Source organism: Ziziphus jujuba, chromosome 4, assembly GCF_031755915.1.
Source record: "Ziziphus jujuba cultivar Dongzao chromosome 4, ASM3175591v1".
In the NCBI taxonomy this organism is placed as follows: Eukaryota; Viridiplantae; Streptophyta; class Magnoliopsida; order Rosales; family Rhamnaceae; genus Ziziphus; species Ziziphus jujuba.
In genome coordinates, this window is record NC_083382.1 from 32,465,919 (window position 1) to 32,478,211 (window position 12,293).

Below are 12,293 nucleotides of genomic sequence, written 5' to 3' on the forward strand. Positions count from 1 at the left end.
CATCCTATTTCGGTCATTGATGAATTACTGGACGAGTTGCATGGAGCCTGGTATTTTTCAAAGCTTGATTTGAGGGCCGGATACCACCAGATTCGGGTGAAAGACGAAGACATCCATAAGACGGCCTTCCGAATGCATGAAGGCCATTACGAATTTATCGTGATGCCGTTCGGGCTCACCAATGCTCCAGCTACCTTTCAGGGATTGATGAATGATTTATTTCAGCCTTATCTCCGTAAAATGGTACTCATTTTCTTTGATGATATTTTGGTTTATAGCAAAACTTAGACCGAGCACCTTTCCCATTTACGCACTGTCTTAGAAATCTTAACTTCTAATAAACTATTTGCTAAGGAGTCCAAGTGCAGATTTGGTGTTTCCCAAGTAGACTATTTAGGACACATTATTACGCATGAGGGTGTTTGTGTGGATCTAGCAAAAATTTAGGCGGTCATTGATTGGCCCGTGCCCTCCACGCCAAAAGAAGTTCACGAATTCCTTGATCTTGCAGGGTACCATCGGAAGTTTATAAGCGGGTTCGGTGGAATTGCAGCCAGTCTAACCAAGCTCCTCACTAAAAACGGGTTTCATTGGACGTCGGAAACCACAGGAGCGTTTGCCCGACTCAAGCAGGCATTGACAACACCACCAATGCTTTGCCTTCCTGACTTCTCCCAACCATTTATAGTGGAGAGCGATGCATGCGGCAATGGGATTGGGACGATTCTCATCCAACAGAGTCGACCAGTGGCCTACTTTCGTGAAGCTTTGAAGCCGTCCTATTTGTCTCTGTCGGTGTGTGAAAAAGAGATGATGGCTATTGTAAAGGCCATTAGAAAATGGTGCCCTTATTTGCTTGGAAAGCCGTTTGTAGTTCGTACGGATCAGCGGAGCCTAAAATATTTACTTGAACAGAGAATCACGACACCAACCCAGGCTCATTGGTTACCAAAACTCATGGGTTATGACTAGTCCATTGAGTATAAAAAAGGGTGAGAAAACTAAGGGGCTGATGCTCTATCTCGGAAAGAGGAGTTTCAGTGTCATGCGATCACCTTGCCTCAAGCCGATTGGTGGTGTGCTCTTAAGAAAGAGGTGCTCGCAAATGACTATTATGCACGGTTTGTAGGATCGGATTATAGCCAGAGAGATGGGGTTTGGTTTAAAAATAATCGGGTATGTTTGAATCCTAAATAAACTCTAATTCCCACTCTACTAACAGAATACCATTTATCTTCCATAGGGGGTCACTTTGGTTACTTAAGGACTCTTAGTAGGATAAAAGGAGATTTCTTTTGGCCTGGACTCAAATTCTCAGTCAGAGAATTTATTAAAAATTATGAGACTTGCCAACGTTTTAAAAGTGATTGCACTAAGCCGGCAGGACTCCTTCAACCACTTCCCATTCCCGGCCGTGTATGGTCTGATGTGTCTATGGATTTCATTAAAGGACTTCCTTCTTTCCATGGCTTTACCACAATTATGGTGGTAGTAGACAGGTTAACCAAATATGGTCACTTTATTCCTTTAAAGCACCCCTATACGGCAACAATGGTGGCTAAGGCCTTTGCCGATAATGTGATCAAACTACATGGCGTGCCGACTTCCATCGTAAGCGGTCGTGATAAATTTTCACCAATCTGTTTTGGAAAACTTTGTTTCAATTACAGGGTACTACACTTAAGATGAGTTCCAGTCACCATCCGCAGACCGACGGAAAGACCGAAGTCCTTAATCGCTCCTTGGAACAGTACCTACGGTGCTTTGTTCATGATTAACCCCGGAAGTGGTCGGATTGGGTGGTTTAGGCTGAAGACAGCTATGATACTTCCCAACATTCGGCAACAAAGGTGACTCCATTTGAGGCCATGTATGGTCACCCCCCTCCTTCCTTGTTGTCTTACATTCTGTGCACCACTAAAGTACAGGTAGTGGATGTCCAACTTAGGGAACATGATGAAATTTTAAGAGCACTGCGCAAAAATCTAGTTCTGGCTCAGAACCGCATGAAGACAAGGGCTGATTCGGGTCAGAGGGAAGTGGAATTCCAGGTGGGGACTTCGTCTATCTAAAATTACAACAATATCGGCAGCATTCGGTTGTCTCACGCAAATGGTTAAAACTTTCTCCAAAATTTTACGATCCGTATCGTGTTTTGGAACGCATTGGACCTATGGCTTATAAGCTGGAACTGCCTCCAAGTTCTTTGACTCATGATGTCTTTCATGTTACCCTTTTGAAGAAACATGAAGGATCGGTACCTGTTGCACTACCAAACCTTCCTCCCATGGCAGACTTGGATCCTTCGGTTCCTCAGCCCGAGCGAATATTGGATACCAGGGTCGTCCAAAAAGGGCATTATCGGCCTAAGATAGAGATTTTGGTTAAATGGGTGGGAGCTAGGGTGGATGATGCGACCTGGGAGAATAAATGGCATTTTGGCAGGACTTACCCTTCGTTCATCCTTGAGGACAAGGATATTCTGAGGGGGAAGGATTGATGGGACCCCCTTACATGGGGTTGCTTGGCTTATGTGTATTCTGCTTTGTTATTTCATTAGTTGACTTAGTCGTAATTGAGGTTGTTTTGATTTCCTTTATTTGTGATCACATCGATGTAGTGGGAGTCAGTTTAGGAATTGTTGTTGAAGTTGTTAGGATTATGTTTTAAATAGCAGGATGTACTTGCAAAGGGGAGAAAAAAGAGAATTATCTTCCTATCCTGTCTCTGCCTTTTCTTTCTCACTTTCTCTTTCTACTCATCTTTTTCCCTCTCTATTTGGCTCTGTTTTTGCTGCCCAAAATAGGGGTGTAACTTACCTCGCCTAAAGACCTCACCATCCAAGCACAATCATCCATGACCAATGAGTCAATTTGGCCAATGATAGTTTTGTACATAGTGTTAAGGACACAAAATTTCCTATTTGCCACACACTTCATCGGAAAATAATGCTAACTGCTCTGATATGTACAACAACATAAATTTTACCAGCAGAGAGAGTTGAATTTGTTGAAATTTCAAATCCTTTAGCGGTTTCGATTATTTGGGTTTTGATGCATGGTTAGACTGGTAAACAAGGGACCATTACCAACCTTGTGTGCAGTAATTGAGTTAGCTAAGAATTTTAATTATCAAATTATACTGCATTCAGCGGCTTGGTGGTTTCAAGGCATTTTCTCAATGTAGACTTGGGGGTGAGTGTTTTGGTACACAATATTAAACCAATTCGCGTGGGTTTCAAAGTTTGACATTCTTTGTCAAATGAAAATTAAAATGTCATTTTCTTGTAGAATGCTTTTTGTTTTTGAAACCATTCCCTACGGATTTTGAAAGGACTATTAACATAGGTAAGTATTGAGATTGAGCCGTTTAATGAACAATGGAGGTGATAAAAAAGGTTATCATATATGAGATATAACCACTGTTTAATATTGAAAAATACATATTAAAAAACCTTGTTGTATGAAGGAATTAACAAACACAATGACTTTTTTAATCCAATTTGCTTGTTATAATTTAAGGATTTTGTTATTTATCATCTGTAACGATAATTATCGATAGGATCTATACCAAAATGATAAATACTAATTGAATATATTTGATTATATATTAATTTTTTATATTGAAAATTAAATTAAAAATATTAATTTTTTATAATAATAAATTAAATTGTCAAATAACATATAAATTGAATTTGCAATGAGCATGACAGTGAAGAATTTTCTAATGTCCAAATCAATTATTGACTTTGAAACTCTACACAGTCCAGAGTCTCAGTGCTAATATTGCTGAATCTTCCACAAGTTTGGGCCATGTTTTTGCCATTTGATTGGATAGTTCATCAGACACACCCATCTACATAGTATTGAGTGGTGGGTGTAAGAGTGTGCACCGATCCGTTTCAGTCAGTTTCTTGCATTTGATGAAAAGTGATTGGTCGATCAGTTATTGATTCAAAATTCATTTTTCAACTTCTAAAACCGGTCGATCGGTGAAGTTCGGTTGCCGGTCGGTGGTTGTCAGTTGGTTTTCGATTTCAATAAGGCATTCAATTGTCCAATTAACCGATTTGTCCTTTCCTCATATGTGAGCATCAGGAATTTGAACCTATCAAACAAAGAAAGAGAGCAATTATGATGTAGAAGTTGTCAATAAAATGAAAATAATGATCTATTTTTCAAAACATTCAATCTAGAAAGCTATCTTGATGCTCAAGTTTATATGGTCTTTACAAAGACGAAAGAGAAAATGTGGTGGACCTGCATGAACAAGCTGGTTTTATTACATGCTTTTCTACCAAGATGCTACATTTAAACTTAACGTAAAGAACTAAAACGGTGCAGTATTGAAGCTGGTACGTGTGGCCAGTTTTGAATTGGATTCTATTATTTGCTGTTGTAGCACTCTATTTCACTCTGTTTTTGGTGCTTCTGCTACTGCTTCCACTGCTGCTGCTGTTTCTGCTGTTGTTGCTGATGGTTTTGTCGCCATTGCTGTTGTTGTTCCTCCATCAAACTACCTTCATATTCTTTTTAATTCTGCTTGCACATATATATATATATATATATATATATATATATATATATATATATATATACAGTAATTCTACGGTGCGGACCGTCCGCATATGGATCGCACTAAAAGCAGACATTTTTTTTCAAAAAGCATCGGTTTTGGTTCGTGTCCTAATGCAGATGGCCCGCACAATAGAATCCTCTTATATATACATATACACACATATATATAATTAGAAGATGGTTTTTTTTTTATTTTATTTTACTCTTAACAAAATCACAACCATATATCTGCAATAATTGGACAGGGAATATGTCTCAAATTTCCAAGTGGATATATTTTACGTTGCAACCCTAAAATGAAATAGCGATAAAAATTGAAATTGGAGATACGATATCGCACCTAGAGAGGGAGAAGAGACCTTAGAGCTGTGTTATTTGAGAAAGAGAATAGAGATCTATCGGAGCTGTGATATGGGAAATTTTGGGGGTAAGGGATTCAATCGATTTCGGTCACCACCGGTTTTTAAGCATCCTTAACCATCACCAACAGAAGCACCTTGATCGGTGCCGATTAACCGATTGGTCAGACAACTGTCACTGCCTATCATTGGTCGGTGCAATTCGATCACCGTGGTTTAAGGGTTAAACTGCACACCCTCGGTGGGTCATGAAACCCAGCTCCACAATTTTAGTGCAAAAACACATGTTTAAGATTCAAATATAAACGCAATTTCTGGTTCTTAGCGCCCTCGTTCACTAAATTCATATAACAATAGTACTTAAAGGCAAATTGGTACTTTTGAAAAAAATAAAATACTGTATATGTATATATGAAAAAAAAAAAAAAAAGAGAGATGGAAATAAGATTCTCTTAAAATTAAATTAGATATTCCATTCACCCAAAAAATTATATATATATATATATATATATATGTGCATAAATGAAAAAAATAAGATTAGTGATATCCCTAAAAAGGTGAAGGGGACTTGCATATATATTGTAGGTGCGCAGGGGTAAGTCGGACGTTGGACTTCTTACGATGTTGCTTCTGAAATCAAAATTGGTGTGCTAAGAAAAGCAAAAGGATTAACGGCGGTGAGAGTCCCCATTAGACCATCTAAAAGGTTCTGATCATTAAAAGTCCAACAAAACCTGATCATCTTTTTTGATTAATATTGATCAATAGCACCCCGCATAAAGCAAATATATTTACATTAGACCATCTAAGAGGTTCTTCATCATTAAAAGTCCGACAAAACTGTATTGATCAATAGCACCCCACATAAAGCGAATATGTTTACTTATATTGAAAATTAAATGAAGCAACTTTTTTGAGGTTTCGAAATTCAAATCAATAAATTGAGACTTTTGTATTTTTTTTGTAAGTGGAGGGCTCCATATATTCTGAATCTTGTAGGCATGGTCACACTTGAATTTTCCACGCCAGATGGCTACAACATTTCTAATGGTCCTATTTGTCTATGTGGCATAGAGTAAGGAAGAGAAAGAGAGACGAAAAAAGACAGCACAGAAAAAGAGTTAGAGGGAAAAAGAGAGAGAGACGGAGAGAGAGAAAGAGTTAGAAACGGCCCCAATTTTTCTCAGCTATCCAAAAGCTGAGCTATGGGAACTCAAGCTCCTAGTGATCATCAGAACAATAATTACGTTGGCACAAGTGTTAGTCCATCTTCTCTTTCTATATATCTGTCTCTCTTTGCAACTTCCTGCAGAAATTTTACTTTTGGAGTTTAGTTCAATGTTTAATATGCATATATTTTGCACTTTCAGTTGGTTTTCGTTCTGTTCTGCGTTTCTTGTTTAGGTGAAGTTATAATCATATTATGTGGTTGTTACTAAGAAAATGGGGACGGATGAGAAAAAAAAAAAAGAAGGGGAAATATTGAATTTCTCTTTGAACAAACTGTGTTAATTACAGGATAAACTTGAACCTGATGATGAACATACTGTAGAACAGCAAGCATGTTGATAGAGAAAAACGAAGATTGGAATCTGATAACCATCTCTGATTCTTTTTATGCTGCAGCATAAATAATGTGAAAAAAAAAAAAAAAGTATATATTAAAGGTAGTTGTTCTACCTTTTTCTACTGTATTGTGTTTCTTTGGGTCATTATATGATAGAAATAGGAGAAAAAGAGATAATAAAATATTTTATTATATTTTGAAAGCTTCTACACTCTGATACATGGGCCTCATATCACCTGCTCTGTTTAGAGACTTAGAGCCAACAGTAACAAGCATGAAACTAGGAAACTAAACCCACTAACACATAAAACTAGGAACAAACCAATAACTCGTAGGTACAATTGACTAGAACAAATGTTGACTGAAAAATTAATTAATATCTTAATAATCCCTCCCTTCAACTGAAAGATTTTTCAGTTTAATACATATTTTGGCTTCTTCAAACCGGACCTTCTAAAGTGGAGACTCCAAGCAATTTTCTGAGCTTGAAAAACGATGCTAACTTGAGAGGCTTGGTCATTATGTCAGCAATCTTTCACTCTTGCAGTAAGTAAGATTATTGACAGAAATGAAATTTAACATCTATATGGTTGCTCCTCTTTCTCCTGCTGATTGATGTTCTGTTCACGAACTAACAAGGAACTTTACAATTCGTCAGTTGAAAGTTCTTCAATATCATTGGCTTCTTCAATAGAACAGAAAACAAAATTAAATTTTGATGCCATTGACCGAAGAATCTTCTCAACTATGGTGACATCCTCCTTCTTGTTGCCGTGAATTCCCATCTTGTTGACGATTGCCATCTTCCGTGAAAAGAAATTGGTAACAGATTCACCCGATTTCATTTGTAGTGTTTCAAACTCCGTACGAAGTTTTTGAAGCTGCTGCCTCTTTGCTGTTGCTGATCCTTGAGACTTTTTCTTCATAGAGTCCCAAATGTGCTCGGAGGTATCTTTGCAAAGGATTGTCTCTAATATTGAACGGCCAAAGGCTTGGAAGAGATAATTTTTCGCCTTGAGATCTTTCAGTCGCTGCCCTTCTAACTCCATTTTTTACCCATTTGTCATTATTGTGCCGGCTGCAGCTTCTTTAATTCCATCAAAAACGCTTGCCAATACTCCAATTGTTATAGTGACCATCAAAGCAGGGAATAGCTGGTCGAACAAAGTTATCGGTGGCCGTTGAAAGTATTGCTGCTACAAAAAAAAAAAAAAAAAAAAAAAAAAAAAAAAAAAAAAAACACTGCTGCTTGACTTTTCTTATATCTCAAGTACTGTCCTTTTTGACTAAAGGAACAAAGCTGCTGCTTGAACTTTTCTTTTTTTTTATATCTCACTTAATTTGCTTTTTGACTTACTTCTCTCTCACTCTTTTAATCGTAACAAAAATAAATAAATAAACAAGAGATGAATTTTCAACTTTGCGCATATTAAGACTTTTGAGTGCATTTAAATGAAAGGCTTTTGGATGTTGATTGGAAATTTTGAACTCTTCTTTGTTTTGAATGGAAAGTAAAACATGCTTACAAAATATTGTATAACATTCTGTGTATACATCAGAAAGCGACTTATTATTATTATTATTTATTGACGAAAGAAACCGACTTATATTTGACAACTCACAAGTTGGACAAGTTGAAAAAGATTTTTATATTGGAATCTTTTTGGCTACGAGGGATCCACAAAACATTGATTAGTTGTATTCCAAATATCACCCTTCGAATCGTAGGAATTCCATCGCACCGGCGAGTGCAACGATGATCCCCTACACCCTTAGGTTGACCACAAAGCTTCTATGATATTTAACCTGCAATTCTAGGTGAATTTTATTATTGATTAGAAAATGTTGTGTTTTGAATGATATAGGACGAAGAAATCAGGAGGCGGAAGCAAATTGAAGATTGGCTTCCAATTACATCTTCAAGGAATGCAAAATGGTGGTACTCAGCTTTCCACAATGTTACTGCTATGGTTGGAGCTGGTGTCCTCGGTCTCCCTTATGCCATGTCAGAGCTTGGATGGTATGTCTTTTTACCTCTCTCTTTTCTTTCTTTCAAAACAGCATTTAAAGTTCTTATATAGACAGAAAAAACAGTACTTGTAATGTCAATTTGTGAGTCATCCGATTGAGAGCTCTCCTTTTTTTTTTTTTTTTTTTTTTGGCTTTATCAGGGGTCCTGGCGTGGCTGTTCTAGTGCTATCTTGGATAATCACATTGTACACTCTATGGCAAATGGTTGAGATGCATGAGATGGTTCCAGGGAAACGTTTTGATAGATACCATGAACTGGGTCAGTATGCATTTGGAGAAAAACTTGGTCTTTACATTGTGGTGCCTCAACAACTTCTTGTTCAAGTAGGTCTGAACATTGTCTATATGGTTACTGGAGGAGCGTCACTGCAGAAGTTCCATAAAACTGTGTGCCCAAACTGCAAGAATATCAAACTTACTTACTTCATTATGATTTTTGCCTCTGTTCATTTTGTGCTATCCCATTTGCCCAACTTCAACTCCATCTCTGGTGTCTCTTTGGCTGCTGCAGTAATGTCCTTCAGGTTAATGTTTAATACCCATTTTCTTTACATAATGCCTAAAACAAAGATAAATGGTGTTTGAATTAAATTGTTATGGAAACTTAAGAATTCGGGGTCCAAATTTTCATGAAGTTACTCCACCATTGCTTGGGGAGCTTCTATAGATAAGGGTATCCAGAAAGATGTGGAATATGGCTACAAAGCCAAGAGTGCTGCAGGAACTGTCTTCAACTTCTTCGGTGCCATGGGTGAGGTGGCTTGTGCCTATGCTGGGCACAATGTGGTCCTTGAGATCCAAGCAACAATTCCATCTACACCAGAGAAGCCATCCAAGGGTCCAATGTGGAAAGGAGTCATTGTTGCCTATATAATTGTTGCTCTGTGCTACTTCCCTGTTGCTCTGATTGGATATTGGATCTTTGGAAATAATGTTGAAGACAATATCCTTATCTCATTGGAAAAACCAGCATGGCTTATCGCAATGGCTAATATGTTCGTTGTCATTCATGTTATTGGCAGCTATCAGGTGAATTTCCAAATTCTAAGTCTTCATTTTACTGATCGACATTCACTAGCCGATTAACTAATGTTTTTTTATTCTCTGTTTTCCTGTAGATTTATGCAATGCCAGTGTTTGACATGATTGAATCTGTATTCATAAAGAAGTTAAAGTTTCCACCCAGCGCAACGCTCCGTTTCATTATACGCAATGTATACGTGGGTATGTAAACATATACTTTCCTCTAAACTTAAGAGCAAAATCCACATTAGCAAGGTGGACATAATCTCAGTTATGGATACCAATTGAAGTCCCATGTTCTTTATATTGCAGCATTAACGATGTTCGTAGCCATTACTTTCCCTTTCTTTGGTGGTCTTCTTTCATTTTTTGGAGGATTTGCTTTTGCCCCATCAACATACTATGTAAGCAACAACTACCTCTATTTTACTCTCCATTCACAGGAATAGCATTCAAGATTTTCTTTGACATTTAGATTTTTGTATTTTAATGATCTTATTGTTATATTTTTCAGCTCCCTTGCATCATTTGGCTTATTGTCAAAAAACCAAGGAAGTACAGCTTATCTTGGTGGACGAACTGGGCATGTTACATCTTCATTTCCGTTAGTTTTTGTTCATTTGTTCATAAATATTTAAATTTCAGCTAATCTTATAAATGACTTTGATTAATTTCAGATCTGCATTGTGGTTGGTATACTTTTGATGGTTCTAGCACCTATTGGAGGGTTGAGACAGATCATACTTTCAGCAAAGACCTATAAGTTTTACTCTTAAACTCATCTTCACCCAGCTAAACGGGTAGTAAGTACCAGATATAAGCAAAATTATTTAGCAGATAAGGAAAAAAAAAAAAAGTAGCTGATAACGACGATTACGAAGCAAATGATCGATGATGATGTTAAGCCATAATCATATGCAGGACAAATTATTTCAACAGTGTTTGTTCAGTATTCATTGACACCACACCTGCAGTTTGTAAATTCGATCATAGCCAACTTTACTGAACTCCATATATGCGTTTTAAAGCTTGTTTTGTTATACATCTCTTTGTATGCTTTTTGGCATATCACCCCCCGTTTCGTTTGTTTTATGCAGTGTATTAATTGGTCACAGTTTGAAATGTTAGCTCTGCATTAGACATTTATGTATACCAGCAAATCTGAGCAGTTTGCTCGCTTTTGAGCAAAATTTTGTCATTTCTACCGGTGTTAATACCTTAAAATTTGATTAGGTTATGTTTTCACCGAATTAATAGTGGAAATGTTTGTTTTCCTTCAATAAACAATTTTTTTTTTTTTAATAAATAAATAAGCAGGAGGGAAATAACAAATGCTTCCTTACAATTGTGGTCTCCTTCAAGGAGGGTAGTAGACTTAAAAGTTTCCCAAATTTTTTTATTATAAAGGTCAGCTATCAGCTGATAATGAAGAGCATTTTTAAAATACAAAGGCTTTTTTAAAAATTATTATACATACAAAAATAAAAAAAGAGAAGAAATGAAGAGCATAGGTTTAACGTCTAAGGATGCTTAGGATGCAGCCAAACACCAAAATTTTCATTGTGGAACCATTCAAGCACTGCAACCACCATGTGGCAGTGTGTGGAACCCACATTGTTGTATATACGGACACTTTTAGATATTTTTCCCAAATTAAATAAAAAATTATAACATATAATCATGTTATTTTACAAATAGATGTTTATATGTGTCCGTATTTCATACATATAAATATGCTTTCTTTCTTTCTTTTTAGATTAGAACTTGTTGGAATTAATACTGCTGGAACCTCTTGCTCAAGTCAACAAGTTGAAGAAGTAACTCCAAATTTGATCAAACAAGGCTCTGCCAGCAAAAGAATGAGGAACCATTATTTCTGTTCTGGGGCATCAGGAGTATCAGTGAAAACCCCAGTAGAAGGCAACAGCATCAGAACCAAAGTTTGAAGCGTCCTGTTCCTGCAGTGGCTTGATTTGACTTCAAATATATGAAGTTTGGGGTCTTGCAAAGAATCAAGGCAGAAAAGGAATGAGAAAACTGCCTGGGATTTGTGCAGCGCCACTAACATATATATATATATATATATTTATGTGTATAGGGGAAGATGAGCAAGTTTCTTTAGCTGTTTCACTAGCAACTTCTTGTTGAATATGTGCACCCTTTGCCCTTTGGTTGTTTACTTTGTGTAGTGGTATAATGTTCTCATAGTATTTTGTAATGTATCCTGTGTGATCAACTTCCTCAATGTCTAGTCGAAGAACAAATAAAAAGAAAAAGGCCAAAAAAAAAAAAGGGAAAATGGTTTCTTGAAAACATAAGTAGTATGAGATATGCTTCTAATTAGTAGATCAAGATCTGTTACTTCTGGTAAGTTGGAGAATGTATGGTGCATAGTGGGTATTCACTTGCCAAATAATGGGTATGCATGAATCGTTTCCAATTCTAAACAATTCTCATTTTAAATGTTACTGGGCCAATAACCTGGTCAGAAAAAAATTTGGGCCAACCCAGTGTGGGCCGAACATAGAAAGAGAAGAGTTCCGACCCAAATAGTGAGGGTGTTAGTAAGGCTCATCATCGTATTGTTTACAGGGTTTTTTCGATAACTAACCACTTTACAATTGCATTTTAGAAAAATAGCAAATTTTTTTATTTTTTTAAAAACTAACCAATATTTTACCCGTTTGAACTAAAGTACCCTTATCTACAAAAGCTTTCTTTTCTTCTAAACAGCTG

At 36.8% G+C, this 12,293-nt stretch overlaps 1 protein-coding gene and 1 long non-coding RNA gene across 5 annotated transcripts; one reads left to right on the forward strand and one right to left on the reverse strand.

The window, feature by feature from the left end:
* Positions 1-4,152: 4,152 nt before the first annotated feature.
* Positions 4,153-5,637, reverse strand: LOC132803413 (uncharacterized). The gene is made up of 2 exons (XR_009638656.1): positions 4,918-5,637; positions 4,153-4,805 (listed from the first exon to the last, which is right to left on the reverse strand). It is a non-coding gene; the product is annotated as an uncharacterized LOC132803413 (long non-coding RNA).
* Positions 5,638-5,769: 132 nt separating this feature from the next.
* Positions 5,770-10,599, forward strand: LOC107415152 (lysine histidine transporter 1). Of its 4 annotated transcripts, none has more exons than XM_048472221.2 (10): positions 5,771-6,195; positions 6,455-7,049; positions 7,143-8,279; positions 8,369-8,523; positions 8,675-9,058; positions 9,170-9,563; positions 9,653-9,758; positions 9,870-9,961; positions 10,072-10,140; positions 10,235-10,599. In XM_048472221.2, the coding sequence occupies exons 4-10, from the start codon at positions 8,471-8,473 to the stop codon at positions 10,331-10,333; spliced, it is 1,197 nt and encodes a 398-aa protein (XP_048328178.2). In that variant the 5' UTR covers positions 5,771-6,195; positions 6,455-7,049; positions 7,143-8,279; positions 8,369-8,470; the 3' UTR covers positions 10,334-10,599. The 4 variants fall into 4 exon arrangements, with proteins under 4 accessions (XP_015878922.3, XP_048328178.2, XP_048328179.2 ...); XM_048472222.2 differs by having other exon boundaries at positions 7,162-8,279; XM_048472220.2 differs by lacking the exon at positions 6,455-7,049 and having other exon boundaries at positions 7,162-8,279.
* Positions 10,600-12,293: the final 1,694 nt, after the last annotated feature.